At 41.1% G+C, this 27,850-nt stretch overlaps 1 protein-coding gene across 1 annotated transcript in view; it reads left to right on the forward strand.

Moving 5' to 3' along the window:
- Positions 1 to 25,633, forward strand: part of LOC118643861 (zinc finger protein 709-like) — an 84,660-nt gene extending 59,027 nt beyond the window's left edge. Inside the window, exons 2-5 of the mRNA XM_036282217.1 lie at positions 23,514 to 23,640; positions 23,837 to 23,909; positions 24,310 to 25,248; positions 25,330 to 25,633. Coding sequence (XP_036138110.1) covers positions 23,514 to 23,640; positions 23,837 to 23,909; positions 24,310 to 25,248; positions 25,330 to 25,633 — 1,443 coding nt within the window. The remainder of the gene's footprint in view (positions 1 to 23,513; positions 23,641 to 23,836; positions 23,910 to 24,309; positions 25,249 to 25,329) is intronic.
- Positions 25,634 to 27,850: the final 2,217 nt, after the last annotated feature.

Raw genomic sequence — 27,850 nt, forward strand, 5'->3', positions numbered from 1 at the left:
CGGGAGGAGGGAGTCAATGGAGGGGGAGGGAGGAGAAACATTTGTAACAAAAATAAATTAATAAAAAAAAGAAGTTAAAAAAAATGACAGTTTGATGTTTGTCAGGATTTTCCTACTGGCCTTGTGACTGTTCCTGAATATCTCTTATTGTACATGTTCTGTTTTTCTCTCTAACAAAGCTTCTTTTGTGGGATGAGAGGTATAAGAGACTTTTTCAACTTTCTATTACTAATAAACATTTGGAATAAATTTTTATGTATGGCAAGTTTATAAAAGAATATAGTTTAATGTAAATTATTACTTTTATATTAGGGCTTTGCTTTTTGTCCTTTCTTTCAAACTGTATTTGGTGAATAGACTTTGATTTAAGAAGAGAGACCTGTTGCCCAGCTGGTGTGGCTCAGTGGTCGGCATTGACCCATGCACAGGGATGTTGTCCAGTTCGGTTCCCAGTCAGGACACATGCCTGAGTTGCAGGCTTGATCACCAGTGGGGGGCATGCAGGAGGCAGCGATTGGTGTTGATGTTTCTCTCTCATCAATGTTTCTATCTCTCTCCCTCCTCCTTCCTCAGTATGTTTTCAGTTATGTTTGATTGTATGTGATTATCTGTTTGTGCATTTTTCAATTTTTTTAGTGATTTTTTAAAATCTTCACCTGAGGATATTTTTCCATTGATTTTTAGATAGAGTGGAAGGGAGAGAGGGAGAGAGAGAGAAAGAAAAAAACATCAATGTGAGAGAGACACATGGATTGGTTGCCTCCCACAGGACCCTCACGAGGGCCAGAGATTAAACCTGCAGCTCAGGTACCTGCCCTTGACCTGATTCCAGATGATGGCCCTTTGGTCCTCTAACTGCTGAGCCAAACCAGCCAGGGCTTTTTTAGTGATTTTGTCGGGGCAGTGTGTGTTGGGCGGGCCGGGGGGGGGGGGGTTGTACAGAAAAACATTGCTTTGTTGCTCCACTTATTTATGAATTCACTGGTTGGCTCTCATATGTGCTCTGACAGGGAATGGAGCCTGAAACCTTGGCATATCTAGTCAAGGCTCTAACCAACTAAGCTGCCTGGCCAGGGACGTATGTGCATCATTCTTTTAAAGAAATGCTTTTCCTGTTTATAAAAATATTTTATTAACTTTTACTAAGTTATCTAATGCTCATATTGTGTTTTCACATAGTGAGAGGAAATAGAAAATACCCCATTTTCATATGGCCTTTCAGATAAACATTGTTTTCTTTATTTAATTATACATTATGAATCAGCATTATCATATACATACAAGTTTAGATATTTTTTCCTTCAGCCAAATTTTATTTTTTTATTTTTTATCTTTTTTTCCAGATGATTTTGAGAGTATGCTTATTAAAGTTGGGGACAGTGAAACAAGGAAGAGCCTAGGATAGAGGAAGCAACAGGAGAGAGCCCAGGTGGGGCTGCTTTGGCTCACTGGGAAATCAGAGAAAAGGGGCACCGGAGATAGGTTCAGGGGGTTATCCCAGGAGGAGCTGTAGCTGGTTGCAAGTCTCAGGGGACCCTTAGAGTTTAGGAAATGCAAGCCTGTTGGGGAAGGAGAGGGGACAGGGAAAGCTACAGCATATTTCTGGAAGGGGGAGCATGCTACCACATCTTTATTTATTCATCCATCCATGCACACTTGGGTTGTTTCCATTTCTTTCTTGTCTATTGTAAATGATGCTGCAGTGAATGTGGGGGGTGCATATATCTTTTCGAGTTACTGTTTTCATTATCTTCAAATGGAATCCTGAAGTGGAATTGTTGAATCATATGGTAGCTTTATATTGAATTTTTTGAATAACCTTTATACATTTTTTATACCGGCCACCAAGAGTGCACAAGGATTCTGTTTTCTCTACATTCTCGCCAACACGTGTTATTCCATAGTTGTAGATCTTTATTAAATTTTAATGATATTTTGCAGTTTTCAAAGTATGTATTTTCTACTTTCATTAAATTTGTATCTATTTTATTCCATTTGATTCTCTTGTGAATAGATTTCTTTGGTCAATTTCATTATCAGATTGTTCATTGCAGTATATAGAAAAACAGTTTATTTTATATACAGATCTTCTATCATATTAACTTACTGTAGTTAATTATAAGTTCTAATAGATATTTTTAGTGGATTCCTTAGAGTTTTCTATATACAAGATAAATCATATGCAAGTGAAGATTATTTTACCTCTTTCTATTCAATATAGATGCATCTTATTTCCTTTTTTGTCCAAATTGTTCTGGTTAAATTCTCCAGTGCATTGGCATTAGAAGTGGAAATGACTGGAACTGTGGTTTTGTTCCTCATTTTCAGGATAAACATACAGCCTTTTACTAAATATAGTATTATCTGTGAATGTTCCATATTTTCTCATTATCAGGTTCAGAAAATGTTCTTTGAATCCTGGTTTGCTGAGTATTTCTATCATGAAAGGATGTTGGATTTTGTCAAGTACTTCCTCTGAGTCTCTTGAAATGATTATGATATTTTTGCTTTTTACTCTATTAATCTGATATATTAGTTTATTTTAGGACACTAACCCAACTTCACATACCTACTTTGTCATGGTGCATAATTCTTTTAAGAGGTTGCTAGATTAGGTACCAGTATTAGTTAAGGTTTTCTTTTTGTTTTTGTTTTATATAATCTGTATTCACAGAAGGTCTGCAGTTTGTTGTTTTTGTGATGATGAATCTGAGCACCCCTACTGACTGCCTATGTAAAGTTAGAGAGGTCATTTAGCTCCCCTAAGTTTCAGTTGCCCCTCTTACCAAATGTGATCATATTAGTGCTTCCATGTTTATAATCTGTGATGATGAAAAGTAATGAGCCTCTTCACCCATGGTGCTCAGTGCCTTACACTTAGTAACCTCTCTAAAGTGACTTTATTATTATTATTATTACTATTAATGTATTGGTTTCAGATGTACTGCTAAGGGTCTGGATAATCATATAGTTTACACAGTGTTCCCTTCGTAAAGTGCCTTTAGTATTAGTGTTAGCATTTCTGTTCCTATTCTCATTATCATTGTCAGTATGGTCTTATAAAGCCTTAAAAAGCACAGCTTCTCTCAATAGAATATACATTGTGCACTGCAGATGAATCAATTGTTCCCTAAAAATTAGATAAAAACTGGCCCATAAAACTACTGAGAAGTAATGCTTTTAATAAAATTCTGTGAAGCCTATTTTGACATCATCTATGGGTGCTTATTTTTCCATATTTTGAAATCTTCAAAATAAATGCTGTGATTATTATTTATGGTAATTTATGCCTTCCCGATAGGATAAAAGAATTTGGGTGATTCCAACACCCACAGGGAGAACTTCACAGGCTCCAAAGCCCACAGTGATAGCCAAAATGGTGAAACACAGAAACAGAAGCCAAATGAAAGAGCAAGGCACCTCCACCGAAGATGAGATCAATGTGGAGCAATTAGGCATGTTAACAGAGCTAGAATTCAGAGCCATGGTCTTGAGGAAGCTGAACAGCATGAGTAAGGACATAGAGACACTGAAAATAAGCCAATTGGAAATTAAAAACCAACAAGAAGAGATAAAAAATGACATATCAGAAATGAAAAACACATTGGAAGGTTTAAAAAGCAAAGTAGGGGAAGCTGAGGACCGGATCAGTGAATTAGAAGACAGGGTAGAAAAAATCAACCAATCAGAAAAACAAAAGGAAAAAACGATTAAAAAACAGGAAGACAGCTTAAGAGAACTATGGGACAACTGGAAACGTAATAATATTCGCATCATAGGAGTCCCCGAAGAAGAAGAAAATGAGCAAGGGATAGAGAATATATTCAAAAAAATAGTGAGAGAAAACTTCCCTAATTTGGTGAAGGAAGAAGGCATTCAAGTTCAAGAAGCACAGAGAGTCCCAAGTAAGAAGAACCCAAACAGGCCCACACCAAAACACATAGTAATTAAAATGCCACAAATTAAAGACAAAGAGAGAATCCTAAAAGCAGCAAGAGATAAGCAACAGGTTACCTACAAAGGGAACCCCATAAGGCTCTCAGCTGACTTCTCCCAAGAAACACTACAGGCCAGAAGAGAATGGCATGAAGTAATCAAAGTCATGAAAAACAAGAATCTGAATCCAAGACTACTCTACCCAGCAAGGCTATCATTCAAAATAGAAGATCAAATAAAGAGCTTCCCAGACAAAAAAAGGCTAAGAGAATACATTAGCACCAAACCAGCACTGCAAGAAATGTTAAAAGGACTGCTGTAATTATCAGTAGAAATGGAAAGAAAAATAGAACCACACTAAACAAAAATGGCAATAAATAAGTACATATCAATAATCACCTTAAACGTTAATGGATTGAATGCTCCCATAAAGAGACACAGAGTAGCTGATTGGATAAGAAAGCATGACTCATCTATATGTTGTTTACAAGAGACCCACCTCTCAACAAAAGACTCACATAGGTTGAAAGTGAAGGGATGGAAAAAAATTTTCCAAGCAAATGGAAAGCAAAAAAAAGCTGAGGTAGCAATTCTCATATCTGATAAAATAGATTTCAAAATGAAGACCATAACTAGAGACAAAGACGGCCACTACATAATATTGAAAGGATCTATCCAACAGGAAGATATAACCTTGATAAACATATATGCACCCAATATAGGAGCACCAAAATATATTAAAAATCTTCTGGAGGACTTCCAAGGAGAAATCGACAACAATACAATCATAGCAGGGGACTTCAACACCCCGTTGACAGCACTGGATAGATCCTCTAGGCAAAAAATTAGCAAGGAAACAGAGACTCCAAATGAAGCACTAGACCAAATGGATTTAATACATATCTACAGAGAATTACACCCCAAAACTACAGAATACACATTCTTCTCAAGTGCACATGGGACATTCTCAAAGATAGACCACATGATAGGACACAAACTAAATCTCTACAAGTTCAAGAAGATTGAAATCATATCAAGCATCTTCTCAGATCACAATGGCATGGAACTAGAAATCAATTGCAACAAGAACATGCAAAGACATTTCAACACATGGAGGCTAAATAGCATGCTATTAAACAATGAATGGGTCACCAAAGAGATCAAGGAAGAAATTAAAAACTTCCTGGAAACCAATGAAAATGAAGACACAACAACACAAAATCTATGGGATGCAGCGAAAGCAGTTCTGAGAGGGAAGTTCATAGCACTACAGGCCTACCTCAAAAAACAAGAAAAATTTCTAATTGACTGACTAACCTCACAACTTAAAGAATTAGAAAGCAAAAAAAAGAAAACCCCAGAGCAAGTAGAAGGAAGGAAATAGTAAAGATCAGAGCAGAAATAAATGACATAGAGACCAAAAAAACAATTCAAAGGATCAATGAAACAAAGAGCTGGTTTTTCGAAAAGATAAACAAGATTGATGGACCCTTAGCTAGACTCACCAAGAAACAAAAAGAGAGAACCCAAATACACAAAATCAGAAATGAAAGAGGAGAAGTAACAACCAACACCACGGAAATACAAAAGATCGTTAACAACTACTATGAACAACTATATGGCAACAAATTCGACAACCTAAGCGAAATGGACAAATTTCTAGAAACATACAGTCTCCCAAAACTATTCCCGGAAGAGATAGAAAACTTGAACAGACCAATAACAACTAAGGAAATTGAAGAAGTAATCAAGACTCTCCCAGCAAACAAAAGCCCAGGCCCAGATGGTTTCACAGGGGAGTTTTACCGAACATTTAAAAAAGAACTAACACCCATTCTCCTCAAACTATTTCAAAAAATTCAAGAAGAAGGAAGACTTCCAAACACGTTCTATGAGGCCAGCATAATTCTAATTCCAAAACCAGAAAAGGACACTACGAAGAAAGAAAACTACAGGCCAATATCCCTGATGAACATAGACGCCAAAATCCTGAACAAAATATTAGCAAATCGGATCCAGAAATACATCAAAAAAATTATTCACCATGACCAAGTGGGATTCATTCCAGGGATGCAAGGCTGGTACAATATTCGCAAATCAATAAAAGTGATACACCACATAAACAAAATGAAGAATAAAAACCACATGATCATATCAATAGATGCTGAAAAAGCATTTGACAAAATCCAGCATCCATTTCTGATAAAAACGCTCAGCAATGTGGGAATAGAGGGATCATATCTCTACATAATAAAGGCCATATATGAAAGACCTACAGCCAACATCATACTCAATGGACAGAAACTAAAAACATTTCCATTAAGAACAGGAACAAGACAGGGATGTCCCCTTTCGCCACTCTTATTTAACATTGTACTGGAAGTCTTAGCCACAGCAATCAGACATGAAGAAAAAATAAAAGGGATCCAAATTGGAAAGGAGGAAGTGAAACTGTCATTATTTGCAGATGACATGATATTGTACATAGAAAACCCTAAAGACTCCATCAAAAATCTATTAGACTTAATAAATGAATTTGGCAAAGTAGCAGGATACAAAATTAACGTTCAAGAAATCGACGGCATTCTTGTACATCAATGATGAACTCACAGAAAGAGAAACAAAAAAAACAATCCCATTTACCATCGCGCCAAAAAAATTACGATACCTAGGAATAAACTTAACCAAAGAAGTAAAGGACCTATTTGCAGAAAACTACAGGTCATTGAAAAAAGAAATAGAGGAAGATATAAAAAAGTGGAAGCACATACCCTGTTCATGGATTGGAAGAATTAACATCATTAAAATGTCCATACTACCCAAAGCAATCTATAGATTCAATGCAATCCCCATCAAAATACCAACGACATATTTCATAGAACTAGAACAAATACTTCAAAAGTTCATATGGAACCAAAAAAAAACCCGAATAGCCACAGCAATCTTGAAAAAGAAGAACAAAGTAGGTGGGATCACAATACCAGATATCAGGTTATACTACAAAGCGACTGTAACCAAAACAGCCTGGTACTGGCACAAGAACAGGCATATAGACCAGTGGAACAGAACTGAAAACCCAGAAATGGACCCAAGGCAATACGCTCAATTAATATTTGACAAAGGCGGCAAGAGCATACAGTGGAGTAAGGACAGCCTTTTTAATAAATGGTGCTGGGAAAATTGGACAGCTACGTGCAAAAAAATGAAACTAGACCATCAACTTACACCATACACAAAAATAAACTCAAAATGAATAAAAGACTTAAATGTGACCCGTGAATCCATAAAAATTCTAGAAGAAAATGTAGGCAACAAAATTTCGGACATCATACGGAGCAGTATTTTCACTGATACATCACCTAAGGCAACAGAAATAAAGGAGAAAATGAACACATGGGACTACATCAAACTAAAAAGCTTCTGCACAGCAAAAGAAACAATCATCAAAATGGAAAGGCAACCCACTGTATGGGAGAACATCATTGCCAATGATGTATCAGATAAGAGGTTAATTTCCAATATATATAGAGTGCTCATACAATTCCACAAAAGGAAGACAAAGAACCCAATTAAAAAATGGGCAGAGGAGCTGAATAGACACCTCTCCAAACAGGACATACAAATGGCCAAGAGACATATGAAGAAATGCTCAACATCACTAATCATCAGAGAGATGCAAATTAAAACAACAATGAGGTATCACCTCACACCTGTCAAAATGGCCGCCATCAACAAATCATCAAACAACAAGTGTTGGCGAGGGTGTGGAGAAAAGGGGACTCTAATACACTGCTGGTGGGAATGCAGACTGGTGCAGCCGCTATGGAAAACAATATGGTGCTACCTCAAAAAATTAAAAATTGAACTTCCATTTGACCCAGTGATCCCACTGCTGGGAGTATACCCTAAGAAGCCTGAAACACCAATCAGGAAGAATATATGTACCCCCATGTTCATAGCAGCACTATTTACAATAGCTAAGATCTGGAATCAGCCCAAGTGTCCACCAGTAGACGAATGGATAAAAAAGCTGTGGTACATATACACAATGGAGTACTATGCAGCGGTAAGAAAGAAAGATCTCTTATCCTTTGAGAGGACATGGAGGGACCTGGAAAGTATTATCCTAAGTGAAAGAAGCCAAGCAGAAAAAGATAAATACCACATGATCTCACTTATATACGGAATATGATGAACATAACAGTCTGAGGAATACAGTAGACCCAGACACATGGAAGTAGGGCACAGACTGACATCCCTCAGAAGAGGGGATGGGGGGTGGGGGGGTGGGAAGAGATAAACCACAGAACTTATATGCATATATGCATGACCAATGGACATGGACAACTAAGCCGGGGACAGGGTGGAGGGGGGGTAGGGTGGGGGGTGCCAATGGGGTAAAAAGGTAAAATATCTGTAACAAAAAAATAAATAAAAATTCATATAAAGAAAAAAAAAAAGAATTTGGGTGATTCTCCCACTACTACCTCAAATACTATGTCAATATTTCAGTTAGACCATAAAGAAAGAATTTTTTAAGTACAAACACATACACACACATACATATATATATATATATATGGGGGGTAAGAGGGTGTGTGGGGGTGTTCTGACATTTAAAGGTACTTCATGCTTTCTACCACAAAAAGGATCAGTCGTTTCCTTATTATCATTCAAAGACAAGAAATGCTGGATTGCAACTTGGAAGTTCTCCAGGTAAAAACTGAGACTGGCCCCCACACACGAAGGCCAAGGAGAGACCAAAGAAAGGGGCAGACCACTCCAGATTTGTAAAAGGCAGTTTTAATAAACAAAGGATCTTCCATACCAGGGTTGTCTTGGGTGGCCACAAGAGGAGTAGATCTCCACACTGCCCACCAGAATCTGAAAAGTTTACCTAGAAGCCTTTACTGGGATATGTACATGGTTCAGATGGGCTCAGCACACATTGTTCTCTGTGTCCTTGAAATGGCTCTTAGTTCTCCAAAGTGGGCAGAACATACATCACAAGGACAGGATTGGGAGTAAAGAGCCTCTGATTGCCAGGTACAGCTCATGAGTTGACCAGCAGTCACATCTTCTCAATGACTTCCTCCAACAGACCAGCAGCTTGAACCTTGTGTAACTCATTCCATTAGGGACGTATGTCAAGGCCATGGGGGAATATCTCATTCTACATACAAGGAGCTCCTTATGCTTTTTCAGTGGAGCTCTTTGGCTGAAAAGTCCGCCTTGTAGGGTGAGTCTTGAGACCTCATGGCTTCCCATGGTGCAGGTGGATGCAGCTACATTCTAAGTATATTCTGGTCCCTGTGTTTGCCATGGTGGAGTCACAGGAATCACCTCCCCTTACCAAACACAACCACAGTAATTAAAGCACCTTGGAGAGCAGCATGATGTGCCCTCAGCAAAGATACAAACTGGCCCTTTAGTTATTACATATGAGAAGCAGGACAATTCCTGGCCCTCAGTGCAGGAGGAACATCTGCATTTTCTGACCCGATGGGGCCACACCGAAACTGTGCATTTCCTACAGGTGTAAAGGAAAGTAGGGTGGGAAGGGCAGGAATGAAATGTAACCTTCCTGCAGCATGTTTCTGCAGTTCAGCAGTGTGAGAGAAGAGACCAAACTTATGCATCGTCCCCAGTGAACACACATTCTTGGTAGAGGGTCGTTTATTTGAGGTTGAGATGAGAAGTTAAGAGATAAAACAAAACAAAAAACCAGAGATATTCCAGATTTGGGGAAATCAAAATGATTACTAGAAAAACTGCTTCAAGGCTATTGTTTTCCAGATAGCTATTAAAAGGAAGATTATGGAAAGAAAAAAAAAGATAATGAATTGGAAATATATTCTCCATCTCTCAATTCTTTATGCTGAATATCCAGACTTCTTCCTACAGTGAATGGACTGATGATGATGCTACTCCCCGAGGTGGTCCACCTTGTATAATAAGTGCTGGTTCAAGCATGTGCCCTCCTTTTCTCTTTCCACTGAGATCACTATGGTTCTTTGGCTCTGCCCCTCAGGCTCCCTGTGTCAGATGGCCTCCAGGGGTTCTTCTGTGTCCCCAGGCATGATGGAATTATTGCTGCAGTTTGGGTGGGGTTGTGTCTCAGATGATACTAAAGGTGAGCATTTCCTCAGGGAATGGAGAGAGGCAGTGGTCAGAAACAGTATCTGTGCATACTGTATGGAGAGGATGCCTGGCCGGGAGTGATTCCATCGTTGTCAGAATGAATGTTATGCTAGTATCACAGGTTTGCCAATCAGGGGGATTATTAATGAGCTGAAACCCAGATTTCTGATGTCTCATTACTGGTGGATTAAACAGTGTAGCCACAAGTAAGGGGTGGCTCATGACCTCAGAGAGTGATTGAATCACCAATGAGAAAACTTAACCACCTGTTTGTATTTTTCATGGCACTGCAATTTTTTCATATCAGGAGTATTTTCTAAAGTTAACCATTCTAAATACCCAGAAGTCACGTTTTTTTAAATGATGCCTTGTTTTTGGTTTCAATGCTCTTTTTCTGAATCTGACTGAAGTTCCATAAGGATAGCGTCCCAAGGTATCCCTGGTACCTGAGCCTGTGCACCTTTTTGGCAAATCCACAGGTCAGATTCCAGTTGTCAACGAAGACCAAAATGGAGTCAAATTCATTACTACATAAAGTGAGGTGCCTTAGTGTCTGTGTTTGCAAGGAAGGATCGCAATTCCCTGGTGGACTTTCAGGACTAGGTTTCAATGCCAATGTCCCTGTACTGGAGGAGTTCTGGCTGCGTTGGGCTCAGGCCTGTGTAACTCAGGCACTAGGGGGCGATGTTTTGCGAAGTGTCTGCCACATCAAGAGCAGGGGGTCAGATGGGTGGGCCTCTGGTGTGGCAGGTGGGTGGGGCTATGCTCTGCAACCACCCGGATGTCCAGCTCGCTCCAGCTGCGAGGCGGGTGGCACTGCCCTGCCCTTAAAGCCCCGTGTTACTCCGCCCTCACCTGTCCAGCTGTGATCTGTACCAGCCGTGGGTGTTCTGGACGGACTCAGGGAACCAGGAAACCTAGAAATGGTGAGTGTGCGGCCGGGAGCAGACGGGGAGGAGGGGCTGCTCCAGCCGCCCTGGCGGGACGTCTCCGCGGTCAGTCCGGAGTCGGCCGCCTCAAGGCCCCCGGGGGCTCCGCTCACTCCTCAGTCCCTCGGGCTCGCGGTGTGGGGGCTGCACCGCCAGCCGTGACCGGGGCGTCCAGTCCGTCCCTGCGCGCGAGGACTTCGGCCCGGAGCGTGTCTGCGCAGCTCTGCACCCCGTTCCCGCGTCTCCCCAGTCGGTGCGGCGACCACGGGAGGGTCTTTGGGGACAGTCATGACCGTGTCCCCGGGGTGCGTGCATGGAAGGAGCTGTGCTCTTTGGAGTCCCCTGTCCCTTTTTTTCTCCCCAGAGGGAACCCGTGTTCTCCTGAGTTTTCTTGTTTGTGGAGCAGGGTCTCAAATCCACCACCTGTCCCCCAGGCCTAGCGCTCCGACAGATGCCTGCGTTTCCAGCTCTCCCCCGAATCCCAAACGCCATCTTCCCTTTGAGTCAGGGCATCTCTGTCAACTATTTGATTTTGTTAAAAAAAAAAAAAAAAATTCAAGTGAGTAAATTTGAAGATTTAATTCACCAATCCGGCAGCATCCCATCTAATACAGAGAATCTCAGAGGAGCTGTGCAAAATGGAAGGCGTTTACAGGCAGAAATACAGGGGGATTAAGAGGTTATTAAGAAAGGAAAGGGTGCCCACCTGATGTGGCTCAGTGGTTAAGTGTTGACCCATGCACCAAGAGGTCACCGGTTGGATTCCCAGTCAGGACACATGCCCAGGTTGTGGGCCAAATCCGCAGTGGGAGGCATGCAGGAGGCAGCCAATCGATGTTCTCTCTCATTGATGTTTCTCTCTTTCTCCCTCTCCCTTCCTCTCTCTCTAAACTAAATAAAGAAAAAAAAAAAGTTTTTCTAAAGAAAAAAAAAAGGTTTTTTTCAGACAAGATCACCTTTCCTTAGGAGAAGGAACAGCAGGAGCCTTATTAGGCAGATTAGTGTTGATCAGGAAATTCCAGAGTGATTGATTTAACGTTTTCTTCCTGGGAGAGGTTGGAAATGCAGTTAAATACTGGCATGCACCCCTGAACCTGGGGAGTACATCCTTAGGCAGTTTTGTTGTTTTGAGTTCACTTCACAAACCTGCAGAATGTAGCCCTGGAGGGGTAGCTCAGTTGGTTAGAGCATCGTCCTGATACGCTAAGGTTGCAGATTAGCTCGCTGGTCAAGGCACATAGAAGGATCAACCAAGGAATATAAAAACGAGTGGAACAACAAACAGATGTTTCTCTCTTTCTTTTTCAAATCAATACATTTTTTAAAAACTTATTTTTTAAGCTCAAGCCGGTTTGGCTTAGCGGTTAGAGCATCAGCCTGTGGACCAAAGAGTCCGGGTTTGGTTCTGGCCAAAGGCAGGGACCTCGGTTGCAGTTTGTCCCCACCCCAGTTGGGGTCACGTGTGGCAACCAGTCGATGTGTCTCTCTCACACGGATGTTTCTTTCTCTCTCTCTCTCTATCTCTCTATTTCTCTCTCTCTCTCTGTCTCTACCCCTCCCACTCTGTCTGAAGATAAATGTAAAAGTATCTTTGGATGAGGATTAAAAAAATAATAATAATAAAATAAAATAAAAATTTTTTAAATTATTTTTAAAACCCACGTAGTGTAGCTTACTACACACCTAAGCTATATGTTAGAGCCTATTGCTCCTAGGCTACAAACCTGTACAACATGTTACTGTATGGTATTCTGTAGGGGATTGTAATGCAATGGTAGTATTTGTTAATCTAAACATAGAAAATGTACAGAAAAAATATGGTGTACAAGAAAAAAAATGGTGCCCCTGTGTAGGGCACTTACCCTGAATGGAGCTTGCAGGACTAGAGGTCTCTCTACATGAGTCAGTGATTGGTGTGTGAATATGAAGGCCTAGGACATTGCTGTACACTGCTGTTGACTTTACAACATTGTACACTTAGGCCATGAAATTTATAAAAGAAAAGATTCAATCAGGCACGGGAGAAAATGATGCAATCAAAAGACAGTAAACACAAGATCTATGAGGCTGCTGCCTGCCTAAAACAGAATCCTGTTTCACAGCAATCTTTTTTACTAAATAGAAAGAGTACACTTTACAATACAGATAAAATGTATAGTAAGTAAATACATAAACCAATAACATTGTCGTTTATTATCATAATATGTACTGAATGTAAATGAATGTGCTATATTTTTTGTAGGACTGGCAGCATAGTAAGCTTGTTTACACCAGTATCAGTATAAACATCTGAGTAATGCATTGCCCTATGATGTTATGATGGATATGACATCACTAGGTGATAGGAATTTTTCAAATCATTATAACCTTTTTAAAAATTATCTTTATTGTTGCCTTGGCCGGTTTGGCTCAGCGGTTAGAGTATTGGCCTGTGGTCCAGAGAGACCTGGGTTCGGTTCCCGCTAAGGGCACGTACCTCGGTTGCAGTTTGTCCGCGGCCCTGGTTGGTCGTGCGGGTGGCAGCCACTCAATGTGTCCCTTTCATGTTGATGTTTCTCTCTCTCTCTCTTCCTCTCTCTCTCTTCCTCTCTTTCCTTCCCACTCTATCTGAACAAAAAATGGAAAAATGTCCTCAGGTGAGGATTAAAAAAAAAAAATTATCTTGTGAGAGAGAAACATTGATTGGTTGCCTCCTGCACGGCCCCAACCAGGCCAGGGATCAAACCTAAAACCCTCCTGCCTTCCCCCACTCTAACAGCTGAGCCAAACTGGCCGGGGCACATTATAGTCCTTTAGGACCACCATCTCATATGTAGTCTGCTATTGATCATACATTGTTGTGTGGCTCATGACTGTATTAAATTGGGGGTTGGTGATGTGACTTAGCACAAGTGATCTTGTGGACCTTTCCTTTTTTAAAAATAAAAGACTCAATATTTTAATTGTTTATTATTTTCCCACAGTCAATGAATGGCTGTTTTTAAAAGGTTTATTTTGTATGTGTCTGGATATTTTATATGTGAAAACAATAGCTAATAACCACCTGGAACTAATTTGCATAAAATACTTGTGCCTCTCTTTTCAGGATCGGGCACAGACATGCTATAGGAAGTCCTTTGGGTGAAGGTTCTCCTTGGGTAACTTTCCTGGGTGTTGTAGATCAGTGCTGGCTCTCCCCAAAATTTGTCACCTTTAAACATTTATCACTTTATTTCAGTCTCAGGTTTTCAATGAATAAAAATTAATTTAATAACTGCAACTCAAAAAAACAGTATAAAATATTTTCAAAGATGCCAGAGACAGGTGACTTTCAGAGAAATAAAACATTTCATTGTTACATTGCATGTATTAAATATTCTTTCCCTTTTTTCTTCCCAGTATGGGTAGAAATATATTTTTTAATATGTTTTTATTGATTTTTTTTTTTTTTTTTTTTTAGAGAGAGAGGAAGGAACAGATAGAAACATCCATGTGAGAGAAAAACATCAATTGGCTGCCTCCTGCATGCCCTCTACTAAGAATCAAGCCAAAACCCGGGCATGTGCCCTGATTGGGAATTGAATCGGGACCTCTACTCCATTCAATGACACTCAATCCACTGAGCCACACTGGCCGGGCGTGGGTAGGAATATTAAAAGGTCTATTCTTTTATTTTGAGTGAGTCAATTGGATTTTCAGGACTTAGACTGTTAGTGTTGAAGTATCATCAATAGTTTATTAAAATATCTTGCCACAGAAACAATAAATAACTTTTTTTTTTGCACTGCAACAGATTCTTGTGGATTTTGTTATTGAGATAGCAAAATGCCTTACGATTGTATTCCCTAGAGGGAGAGGGAGTGGAGGAGAAGGGAAAAGGCCGTTGCCTTGCTTCCAGGAAGGAGAACTAGCTGGGTCTTCTGCCCTAAGGGTTTTAGGGGTGGAGATTTTAGAAGACCCAGAGGAAGACCTCAATAGAATATTAAGCATCTTTCCAGGAGTGTCTTTTCAGGGTCAGGGTCTCCACTGATTGATTGGTCCCCGACAGACAGGGGGTCATTATTCAATGCAGCTGGTCCTGAGGTCAGCCTTGGCATCACTTGTCTGGTTTTGCTGCATTTCTGGGCCTGGAGCTGAAATACAAGTGAGGCCTAAATATTATCTCTAGGAAGGAAAAGGTCAGGGCTTCCCAACTGCATGACCAATGATATGCTAGGAACGGAAAGGTCAACCTGGGGATGAAGTTCCTCCCTACAGTTGTCTGTTGCTAGGCAACCCGGCTTTTCACCCTGGTAACCTTCTGTACCTGGCCCATTCACTGTCCTTGCTCGAACTGCCCACCACATTTCCATTCTTCCCCAGGAGAGGAGGGTGTTGGAGCTCCCAGACTTCATTCCTGGGGCTGCTCAGGTGTCCCTCCCCTTCTTCCCCAAGGACTGTCCCACTCCAGGGATTCTGTCTCACCCTAGAGTCTAGAATGTGGAACCTTCTGAAAGGGTCTTTCCTTCTGTCCTGTGGGAAGCAGGCTGCTCATCTGAGCGGATTCCAATACTTGTGTTTCTTTCCTTTGAATCCTTTATCCACTGAATAGTGCAGCCCTTTGGGTCTAGTTTCCCTGAGCACTTGGGTTCTGAAAATGGCAGTTGATTGATACAAGATAGAAAAAGAGAGAGAGACAAGGTGAGTGAAGCAAGGAAATTGTGAAAGCAAATAGAATTTCTTTCCTTTTAGACAAGAGAAACTCAAGATGTGAGATAAATGTATTTAAGTTTTCAGGCGCATTTTTATTTTTAGATCAGTTTGTGAATGGGCATGTCTCTAGAGAACACTGAAATTTAAAGTGCTAATATGATTGAATTTTTATTTTAATTGATGTGAGGACAACTATTAAAAGCTTATGTAACTCTCTGAAAATTCAACATATTTGAGGATCTAAATTCAAACCCCTATTTAGGTACTTATTCCTGAAAATACCCTGGTGTGAGACATAGAGGAAGGACAATCTAGATGCACATCATCATAGTTAGCAACAGATTTTGAAAAGTCTTATTTTGTATGGTTTACATTTCTGTACCTGTTATTATTTAAAGACATTAAATCCTAGAATAATTTTCTAAGTACAAAAGTTAAAAAATAAAGAATGTAAATTTTTGTGTTTATTTTAAATAAATCTGTGAGATAGAAAAGTCTAACTTAAGACTCACTGCCCACAGAATACTGGTCCCTCCACCCCCAAATGCATTTTAATCATTTTTAGCAAATGACCCAGTGCATGCCAAGTCTAGCTGCCACCCTCTGGATGCTCACACCTTTGTGGTGGGGTGGGGTCTCAGGAGGTCCTCAGGATGAGCCCAGCAGAGTTTATCAGCCCAAACAGACCAAGATTTGGCCCTGTGCAGGGAGGGCTCTGTAACTGTCATGCATGGGAGGGGAAAATGGCCCTTTGTCCTAGAGCCACACAACTCAAGTCTGGCCCAGGTTCTGCCAGAAGCCAAAACTCAGCAGGGCAGAGCCACCTAGAGTTGGGAGGGTGAGGCTAGGGGACCTCCCTTGATGGGGAGGTGTCCCTCAGCCTTGGGTGAAGGTGAGTGGACAGTCCCTCACCCCTGAGCCACAAATCTCGGTCTGTCCTGGATTCTGCCCAGACCTCAGCAGGGCGGAGCCACCAGGAGTTTTTAGGGTGGGGTTGCCTGGAGCCAGGGGAAGCAGCAGTCAAGTTCACGAAGCAGGGGAGTGGCCCCTGCCCCACAGCCACACAACTTAGTCACTAATACCCCCAAAGTCTGCCCAGACCTCTACAGCCCACCCAGGGAACCGACTGCTCAGCAGTGCGTGAGCGCCACAGGGTTTTTCTTTCCTACAGTTGTACTTGTAATAAGCAGTTGGAGTCTGCATTTTTTTGTTTGACTTCTGACACCTTGAGCCTCACTCCTCCCTTGTCCCTACGGCCCACACAGAGAAGCTGGTAAGAAAGCCTGGGCCTCTCTCCTCTAGAGCAGCAGTTGATTCCAGCCACAAAAGCCCTACCTGTGTGCAGGATTCTTGTCCAGAACCCATCTTCCAACCCCCCCATAACCACACTTCTGGCTCTGAAGCCTTTTCCCAGCTGCTCCAGAGGCCAGCCCCGCCCTCCTTTGAGACCTCTGTGAGTCATAAGCCTTTTCTTACTCTCTTGGTTCAGGTGTGAGGGGTGTGACACACCAACATCACTCTCATCCACACCTCTGCAGGTGACCAAAACACTTTGACCTTGCTGCCATGAACAGCACATCCTAATGCGACCACCCCTGTGGGTCTGTCCACTGTTTCTCAGACTTGCTCACTGTGGTTCCTGGGTGCCCGGAGCTGGTGCTGTGAGCTGTGCTGCCCCACGTGACATCGCCGAGCCCACCAAGCCTCACTTCTGTGTACCAGAGAGGCAGTGTCTACATTTCTAGGCAACTGGCAGACAGAGTATGGTGGTGGGGCCGCCTTTGAAGCGGTCCTGGGTGAATGCCTTTGCCAGGATGTATCTGTGTGTTGGAGTGAAGCTGAGACAGGCTGGGTTGGCCCCGAATTACCCCAGGGATGGCGGTGGAAGAGGGTGACTACACCCTGTGCAAGAGGTAGGCCAATCAGGTGGTCGCTTCTGAACGGGCAGTTATTTAAAAAGAGAGAAAGAGAAGAGCAGGAAAGGCAGCCAGTCCACCCCTAATACCAGAGGGCTCTTCGGGACCCTTCAGTACCTCTGCTGCTGCTACCGCTGTGTCTACTGCAACACCAATCCTGACCCTGGGGGCAAGGAAGCCACCCGTGGCCTCACTGTGGCACAGCCAAGGGATTAGTTCAAACCTGACTTCACTCCAGGGTCTTTAAAACTTATAAAGCAACCACTTGTCCTGGGGAGGCTCCTAGCCCTGATGGCTCTGATTTGAGGCCCTCTGAGGAAAAACTATGTAAGTACCAGGGTAAAGAGGACACCCTCCCCGAAGTATATCCAGTGAACAGAAACTCAAAATGGAAAGACAAAAGGAATGGAGCTACACCACGACCACCAAAAGAAAGAAAGAAAAAAGAAAAGGAACAAATATCCAGAATTTGAACCAATTGAAAATCCAAACTAAATTTAAAAATTTACAACAAAACAAAAGTACACTGCTTGGCGCTGGGGCCTCTCCAACACAGGTTCTGAATCACCGTTGCCATCTCCATAATGCTCTTACTCACAAGCCTTCATGCAGTTTCAGTACCAGGTCTCCAATTACAGTGACACCTGGGATCCCACTAAATTTAAGCCAGGTACCACTGGTGATCTTAGGTGGTGCTAAATGAATATAACATAGCGAATGAATAGGACAATGTTTCTCTTTAATTAGCAGAATTCTGGTCTTGCTTAAATTCTCCATCATCATAATACCTGCTGTTCTAAAATATTCCATACTGAAGAGGGAAGCTCTGAACCAAAGATTCATGAATTAAAATTAAATGAACTATTTTTCATGTACAAATTGGTTTCACAAAGTGGGACCCCATGGACCTAACTCTCCAGATAAATGAGTTCGTGTGGCCAGTGTAAGTGACTCAGGTACTTGAGGGACTGAAAACTGTATACAACACCTAGTTAGTGAAGGGGTAATTTCCCCCAATGCTTCTCCTTTGAACAGCTTGTTCTTAAACCAGAATAGAATGGATCACAGCTGACTGTGAAGTCCTGTAAACTTGAGGCTGTGGTCATACCAAACAGACCTCTATTCCCAGTCCCCAACATTATGGAAATTACTGACACCATCCACTCAGCAACTGGTAAATATCCTGCTGTCCCTGACACTAAGTCTGCTCTGCTCAGTGTCTATTTTAACAGGCTATCAGCTGCACTCGTTCTTCACCTCTGAAGGGAGATGATACACCTTGACTTGGTTATCCTCCTGGAACTTCAGCAGCTTTGCCCCCACTCCCACCCCCAATCATTGCAGGCAAGGTCTTAACTGCATGTGGTTTCTCCAAGAACACAGGCACATTACACGGAATGTGTCCTCTGAGGACATATAGGACACGCAAATATTGAAAAAAGGAGCTGGCAAAAGTGGAAGGACGATGAGGCCCTGTCAACTTTGTTACAACTTTGGATATTATTTGATAATTTGAGACTCACTTCATCCCTGACTAGAAGAAATAGCTGTTGTCCCCATCAGCATGTACAAAACCTACTGGTTTCTTTGTTGTTGTTCCAATTTGTTTACAAATTTTGCTTGAACCCATTAATGCTGTTACTTGCAAATTAGCTCACCTCGAATGGGCACTCCTATAGCAAAGGCTGAAGACTCTCTTCAAGTTGCCACACAACTGGGATTTTTGTTGGTGACCTCAGAGAATTCTTTACTACAGAGGCTTCAGTGGCCTCCTTCCTCTCTTGCCACCTGGTCTTACCAATCATGGCCTTAAGGTGTCCATAGGCTTTGATATAAGAACCTGCCCTAGGCCCCACACTACATTAGAGCTGCAATTCCCTCTATTTACAAAGCCATCCTGAAAGTAGAGAGCCCTGAGCATGTGACCACCTAGCCAGCAATCCCTTTTGACTTGAGACCTGGAAACAGCAACCCAGAGGCTCATTACAGCTACCAAGATCCCCTGAGACATGATGGAGCTAAACCTGGGTCCTCTGGGCTAGCGTACCTGTAGGAGAGGGTTGTCTTCTCATTTCTCAGTCTCTTGTGAGATGCAATGGAGCTGCATGAATGAGGCCCCCCAGTTCCCAGACCCCCTAGGCTTTCTGAGGAGCTTCTTAGGATTTTGAATGAAAAGCAGTGGGCGTTCATAGACTTTTAAAGACAACAGCACCTCATTTGTATATGATGGAGTTCAGGCAGAGATGCTGCTTTTCACGTCTTAATGGGAATGTCTCTGATAATGGAACGGACCCGAGAATCATCATAACTCATCACATACAAAGCAGATATCGTAGCACCAACCAATGAGTGGCACCATCTTCACATGTCTTTGATCACCTGATATGTTAGCCCATGGAAGACACTTTTTCTTTTTCTTGGTCTGTTTTTCTCACTACTGTACTGCCTGCAATACTATAGCTTTAAAATATTTTGTGTATGTTAGGTAGACTACCGATATGTTCCTTTTTTTTTTAGAGAGAGAGAGAAAAAGGCACGTAGAAAGAGAAACATGGATATGTTGTTCCAATTATTTTCACATTCATTGGTTTATTCTTGTATGTGCCCTGACTAGGGATTGAACCCACAACTTTGACGTATCAGAATGATGCTCTAGTCAGCTGAGCTACCAGCCAGGGCCCACTTTGTTCTTTAGAAGACTCTGTCCACATTGAACATTTGTTCCTCTATTAGTTTTGAAGGTTAGCTTTGTTGACTCAGAAGGAGTCTGGTTTGGGGATTTATGAGTTTTGATATAGGTATTATTTGGGAAAGATGACATCTGAGCGACACATTTCTTTTCACTTATTTCCTTCTACTTTGACATCGCCCAATAATTTTAACTTTCCCATGAGGGTCATTAAATATCCTGTCTTAGTATTATTTAATACTGAATGAAATTTGATTTGGAGGAAGCCAGGAGCAAGCTTCCAAATGTTGTCTCTGAGTTAACCACATAGGATGGGCTCAGTTCTCCAAGCAAGAAGTGAGAACAGGTGTCAATTATTGTCTACTATGGAAGCTCAGCAGAGACTCAATAAGCTCAGCAGAGTTTTGGGGGTGCTGATCACATGGGCATGGTCTGCTGAACATGTAACAAAATTACAGCATCTAAGAAGGAAAACATGAGCTTGCTATATACCATATTGTATGCATAAATGCTTTAGGCAAACTGAGGTACTTCTATATGTTAGGTTGATGGGTTCATTCCCAAATCCCGTACCCAGATACCAGCGAAAAGTGAACTTTGTGAGCAAGCCTTTCTAAGGATAAGCACGGGCCTGCTAATGTGCACGCTTATTTACACACAAGGTACTTTGTTATGCACTTTGTTGTGGACAAGCACTTTAGATCCTCTATAGAAAAAATCACTGGGGCTACCCTGGTCGGTTTGGTTCAGCGGTTAGAGTGTCGGCCCACGGTCCAGAGAGACCTGGGTTCGGTTTCCGCTAAGGGCACGTATCTCGGTTGCAGTTTGTCCCCGGCCCCAGTTGGGGTTGTGCAGGAGGCAGCCACTCGATGTGTCCCTTTTACGTCAATGTTTCTCTCTCTCCCTCTCTTCCTCTCTCTCCCTCCCACTCTATCTGAACAAAAATAGAAAAATGGCCTCGGGTGAGGATAAAAAAAAAAAAAATCATTATGGCTGAACCAGACAGCTTATCTTACTCTCCCTGGATCAAAGACAAGAGAGGTTTTCCTACTTTGTTGTTGCTCTGCTGAATAGATCAACGTTTTTCCTTTTTTTGTGGGTTGTTTTTTTTTTTTTTTTTTTTAATCCGAATTGGTGAGTAGGAGCCTTTTCTCTGTTCCCTACACAGAGACATCAATGGGTTCTTGATCTCTTTCTGGAACCAGCATTTAGGGGACTTATGCTGTTGAGGAAGACCTGTGCCTGGGAGAGACTGACCTGCTGCTGTAACTCACATGGGAGCTCAGAACTGAGACAAGCTGGGAGAAGAGCCTCTAGAGTGGCATCAAGTTTTTAGAGAAAATCACTGTAGAAGTCTTTATGTGTTTTCTTTTTAATTGAAAAAAAAATTTTAATTTATTGAGATGACATTCGTTAATAAAATTATATGGGTTTCAAGTGTACAATTCTAAAATACATCATCTATATATTGTATTGTGTGTTCACCACCCAAAGTCTCCTTCCATCGCCATTTATCCTCCCTTTACCCTCTTGTTCCTCCTCACCCCCCCTCCTTTTCCCTCTGGTAATCACCATACTGTTGTCTGAGTCTATGAATTTGTTTGTTTTTGTTTGTTTTGCTTAATCCCGTCCCCTTTTTGACCCAGTCCCACATTCCCCTCCCCTCTGACAGCTCTGTCTGTTTTCTGTCTCTATGAGTCTGTTTCTACTTTGTTAGTTTATTTTGTTCATTAGATTCCACATATAAGTGAAATCATATGGTACTTGTCTTTCTCTGACTGGCTTATTTCACTTAGCATTATACTCTCCAGGTCCAAATCTTGGCTATAGTAAATAATGCTACAATGAACATAGAGGTGCATTTACGCTTTTGAATTAGTGTTTTGGATTTCTTCTGATATATTTCCACAAGTGGAATTGCTGGGCCATGGGGTAGTTCCATTTTTAATTTTTGAGGAAACCCCATACTGACACTTCTCATTTGTGGATTTATTAATAATAGCCATTCTGCCAGGTATGAGGTGATTTTTCAAAATGGTTTTAATTCGCATTTCTCTGATGACTAGTACATAGAGCATCTTTTCATATGTCTATTGGTCATCTGTATGTCCTCTTTGGAGAAGTATCTATCCAGATCATTTACCCATTTTTTTTTTTATATTATTATTGATTTTAGAGAAAGGGGAAGGGAGAGGGGGAGAGAGAGAAACATCGATGAGAGAGAACATCGATTGGCTGCCTCCTGCACACCCCTCACTGGGGATCGGGCCCACAACCTGGGCATGTGCCCTGACCAGGAATTGAACTAGAGACATTTTGGTACATGGGTTGAAGCTCAACCACTGAACCACACTGGCCAGGCCAACATGCCAAGTCTTAAATTGTTCCTTAAGGTCGAGGCCTAAGTTACAGAGTTAACAATTCTGCCTGAAAGACTTCTTTTTGTCTTAACATTTCAATATATGTGTCTGTGTGTCCTAAAAATTGGCATGAAGGAGCCATGAGGCTTGTGAGTATAGGACTTTTGTAGAGGTCTAAGTTATCCTGCCTTCTTCACACCTGATCTCTAACTCTAATAACTTCCTAGCTCCATGAAATAGGACAGACAAAAGACGATCAAACTGCATCAGTCATAAATATTACATAAACAAAGTATATTTCATTCTCCTTCACAGGAATATTTTCATTCAGCCAGGTGGATCTGACTACATGTAATAATCTGGAGTACTTCAGGACAATATGGCCAGCTGCATTTTGTTACAAGTTGATTTCCACAGAGCTCCCGGCTTCTCGTGTTTAGTGATAAGAACAGAAGAAAAAGCATCCAGGTCTTTATTTTATGCATAGTCATTAAAACTTTATGCAGATATGACAGTGTGCTTCATGGAGTGCTGCATCTTTTGATTATTTTAAAGGAGATGAGTTTTCTCACATGGAATTGATGTACTTAAAATACAAACATTTTTTATTTGCATAGAGTTTTTACAAAGTGCTCTGTACCCTGACATTAGAGAGCAATGAAGGCTTGACATGATAACAATAAAAACATAGCAATAAATTCCTTGTGTTCATGAGGAAGTGAGTGTGGCCAATAAATAATAGTTCAACAACCAAGTCATAGAATGAATGTTGGGGACCATGTGTCCTGTGTGAACTTGTTATGAATTATGTAGAGATCCCAGTGCTGTCTGTCTCACCCAGCCTCCTGCATCCACATGTGGGATGTTGCAGGACTCCGTGGCCTTGGAGGATGTTAATGTGGAGTTCACCATGGAGGAGTGGGCTTTCCTGGATCCAACCCAGAAGAAACTCTACAGAGAGGTGATGCAGGAAACCTTCTGGAACCTGGCATCAATAGGTAGTAATGACAACTTCTTACTCATTCATTTAGTCCATTAGAAACCGTGTGCTGCTTGCTCATCAGTGCTGTTTCAAGAACTGAAATGTGGGAAGGGAAACATTGATAATTAAACTGGGCATGATCACAGCTCATCATGGACCTGAAAAATAACCATTTTCTATATTATTTAATACTTTATGATGCTCTTTTCTAGCATGTATTTTAGAAGACAAATGGGAAGACCATGACAGTGAAGATCAGTATGAAAACCATGGGACGAATCTTAGGTGAGTCATGCTGACATGAGAAAGCAGTGTCCCACAAGAGAATCTTAATGTCATCAAATTTAAAACACAGGCAAACCAATCATATCAGTCTAGCTTCAACTGTATTGATTCTTAGGATAACCTCATCAAAGTATTTTTCTTTAATGTGACCTAGATGTTTAGTGTATAAAAATGAGTACACTTGGAAACAGTATACAGAAACTCCATTAATGATTATTACTGTTTCATAATATGTAATATCGAGCCCCATCTCAGAGCTTTTAAGATATCCACTTTCAAACAATCAGAATGTACAGAAACCCCACACTTTCCTTGAAAATGGTGAAAATGTCATTGTTGTACTGTTAATAAATATTAAATCATTAATAAAGTATTAATAATTTGCTTCTGATTTTTACAGCAATCATATGGTAGAGAGACTCTGTAAAAGGAAGGATGCTAGTCAATGTAGAGAAATCTTCAACCAGATTCCAAATCATAATGAAAATAAATCTCCTACTGAAATAAAACAACCTACATCCAAGTTGTGTAGACAAGTCTTCATGCACTATTTATCCTTTAATAACCACATGAGCTCTCACACTGGACCCCAACCAGACCAGTGTCAGGAATATGAAGAGAAGCCTAATAAATCTAAGGAATGTGGGGAAACTTCCAAGCAATACCAATATGCTCAAATACATGGAAGGAAACAGAGTGGAGAAAAGCCCTATGAATGTGCAGAGTGTGGTAAAGCTTTCAGCTATTTAAGTTACTTATGTAGACATGCAAGAACTCATAGTCGAGAGAAACCCTATGAATGTAAGAAATGTGGGAAAGCCTTGAGTTCCCTCACCATATTTCAAAGACACGTGATCAAGCACACTAGAGATGGACCTTTTAAATGTAAGGAGTGTGGAAAAGATTTCAGTTGTTCAAAAACCTTTCGACGTCATGAAACAATACACAGTGGAGAAAAGCCTTATGGATGTGAGGAATGTGGTAAAGCCTTCAGTTGCCTCAGATATCTTGGAAAACATAAAAGAACTCATGATGGAAAGAAGCCTCATGAATGTAAGAAATGTGGGAAAGCTTTCCGTTATCCCTTTTCCCTCAGAAATCATGAAAGATCTCATACCGGGGAGAAACCCTATGAATGTAAGCAATGTGGGAAAGCCTATAGTTGTCCCAGATATGTTCAAATTCACAAAAACACTCATAGTGGAGCAAAGCCATTCCATTGTAAACAATGTGGCAAAGCTTTCAGTTGTCCCAAGTCCTCTCGAATACATGAAAGAACACACAGTGGAGAAAAGCCCTACGAATGTGAGGAATGTGGTAAAGCCTTCAGTTGCCTCAGATATCTTGGAAAACATAAAAGAACTCATGATGGGAAAAGGCCTCATGAATGTAAGGAATGTGGTAGAGCTTTCCGTCATACCTCTTCCCTTAAAAATCATGAAAGATCTCATACCGGGGAGAAACCCTATGAATGTAAGCAATGTGGGAAAGCCTATAGTTGTCTTAGATACTTTCAAATTCACAAAAACACTCATAGTAGAGAGAAACCGTATCAGTGTAAGCAATGTGGCAAAGCTTTCAGCTGTCCCATGTACTCTCGAGCTCACGAAAGAACACACAGTGGAGAAAAGCCCTACGAATGTAAGGAATGTGGTAAAGCCTTCGGTTTCCCAAGTAGTTTTCATAGACATGTGAAAACACATTCTAGAGATAAACTCTGTTAATGTGAAGAATGCTTTTATCTTACAATCATGCAATTATTATAATAATAATCCAGATAGGATTGTAATAATCCAGATTGGAGACGGACCCTAGCAAGGTAAGAGAAGTCCTGTCAATGTAAACATTGGGGGAAAGCCTTTGGTAATCCTAGTTCTTTACAAAATCATGAAAGAACTCATGCCTAAGAGAATTTCTATGAATATAAGGATATTGGGGGCGCCTTTCATGGACAGGTAAGAATGCATATGGAGAGAGCATATAAGAATAAAGAATGTGGAAATGCCTTCAGCTGTCCCATTTCCTTGGGAAGGCCATGAAAAAAACTCAAAGTGGAGAGAAATCTATTGAATGTAAATGGAGAAAAACCTTCATTTTGCCTTACATCCCTATGAGACCACAGGAGAATGTGCACCAGACAGCTACTATAATACATACACTGAGGACAAACTTAAATTTTAACAAATACTTTCACAGTAGCTTGAAAACTGCACTGGAAGGAAATCATATTCCTATAACTAGTATATGAAAGCCCAGTGCAAATTAATTCATATACTCCGAAATTCACAACAGGAAAGAAATGCTATAAATGTCAGATATCCATGGTCGTTATGACTGATTCATTCTTAAAGTGATACTCTGATATAGAGTTTCACTTAGTATACTAAGTAAATATTGACATAATATAATTCTGTAGGCACTCTTTAAGGAAGAGTTTCTATATTTAATAAGTTTTTTTTTTTCCTTTTAGTCAGTTAAAGTGTTTTTATATGAAAGTGTATTAGATCCATGGGTGAATGGAAGTGGTTTACTAATACGCAAGTAGGTTTAAATTTTATGTAATTGTGTAACTGTTCTGTAATGAAAGGAATATTGAAAAGTGAGACTTGGGTATTTGTTCATTTTGTCCTACTGGCCTCCTGTGGCAAGTATTGAATGAACATGCCTCACCCACATATATATTCTACCTTAACAGAAAAGTGCCTTTTCATTAGCCTGAAGCACCTTACTCGATTTTCTTGTCAATACATGTTTTTTTAATTTTTCAATTACACTTGACATTGAGTATTATTTTGGTCAATAAATATTTGCCATATATCTATCTATATGCAGTTTATTGTAGAGTAGAGTTTATGTGAATTTTTTGCATCTTGTTCCTTTGCTTTTTGTCATTGCTTTGGCTGGCTTTTTGAACTATGAATTTTACATTAAGAAGAAAATACCTGTTAGGACAATAAAATGTAAAGTTGGAGATGACAGTTCCTGACTGTTATATCAACGTGAGGAATGTTGTGAAGTACATTTTCCACAATCTGTTGCCTTTATGGTTCCATGTTACACATCACCAGAGCTGAATGTCCATGAAACTTGAATGCATGTGATAAATAGGTTTAGACTAGATTTGGAACCACTTGTGTGAAGAGACAGACAAAAGCATGGAGTTTTTGTGTACATTTACTTTTAGTAAAATTTGGGTGGGGCAGGGCCTCAGGGAATCACCAGATTGGGGTAAACAGTGTGAGCCAGGTTGTTGGAGTCCCAGATATGATGCCTGTCTGCCAGCCCCATGGGATAGGGCTCACCAAAGAACAGTGGCCCCCACCAGCATTCTGTCCAGGAGAAAGCTGCCCCTCCAGCTTTCTCCTTGATGCCAAACAATTCAGTTCCTCCTTGTATGTCTCTGATGTCTTTTGAGCTGCTGCCCCTGAACTGGATCTCAGAGGGAGTGAGTCTAAGTAAGTTTGTGTGTGGGCCCTTTAAGAGGAGCTGTCTGGGACTCCAGAAACCTCTGCCTCAATTCTCACTGGTTTTTACAGCCAAAAGTTATGGGGACTTCTCTTCCTGGCACTGGAACCCTGAGTTGGGGGGGGGGGGCGGGGGCGGGGACTCCTTGCTCCTCAGGGAGGACCTTCACAACCAAGGTATTCCTTCTGATTTTTATCTGCCACGCATGGTTGTGGGACTAACCAGTCCACAATCTTCATCCCTCCTACCAGTCTTGATGTGGCTTCTTTAATTCCATAGTTGTAGTGAAAGGGGCAGGAGAGAACAATGGAGGACTGATCATAGTAGGGTGCTAGCCATACTTATAAGAAACTATGAACATCTTGCTGTTAATCATGATTGCTTTGTTCTGATTAAAGAAAGCCCATTCTGACTTGGCTGGAAGCTGTATGCCCTGGGAGTTTACCCCGGGAATGCTGCCCATTCTCCTTACCAAA

Source organism: Molossus molossus, unplaced genomic scaffold (genome assembly GCF_014108415.1).
Source record: "Molossus molossus isolate mMolMol1 unplaced genomic scaffold, mMolMol1.p scaffold_m16_p_4, whole genome shotgun sequence".
NCBI classification, from domain to species: Eukaryota; Metazoa; Chordata; class Mammalia; order Chiroptera; family Molossidae; genus Molossus; species Molossus molossus.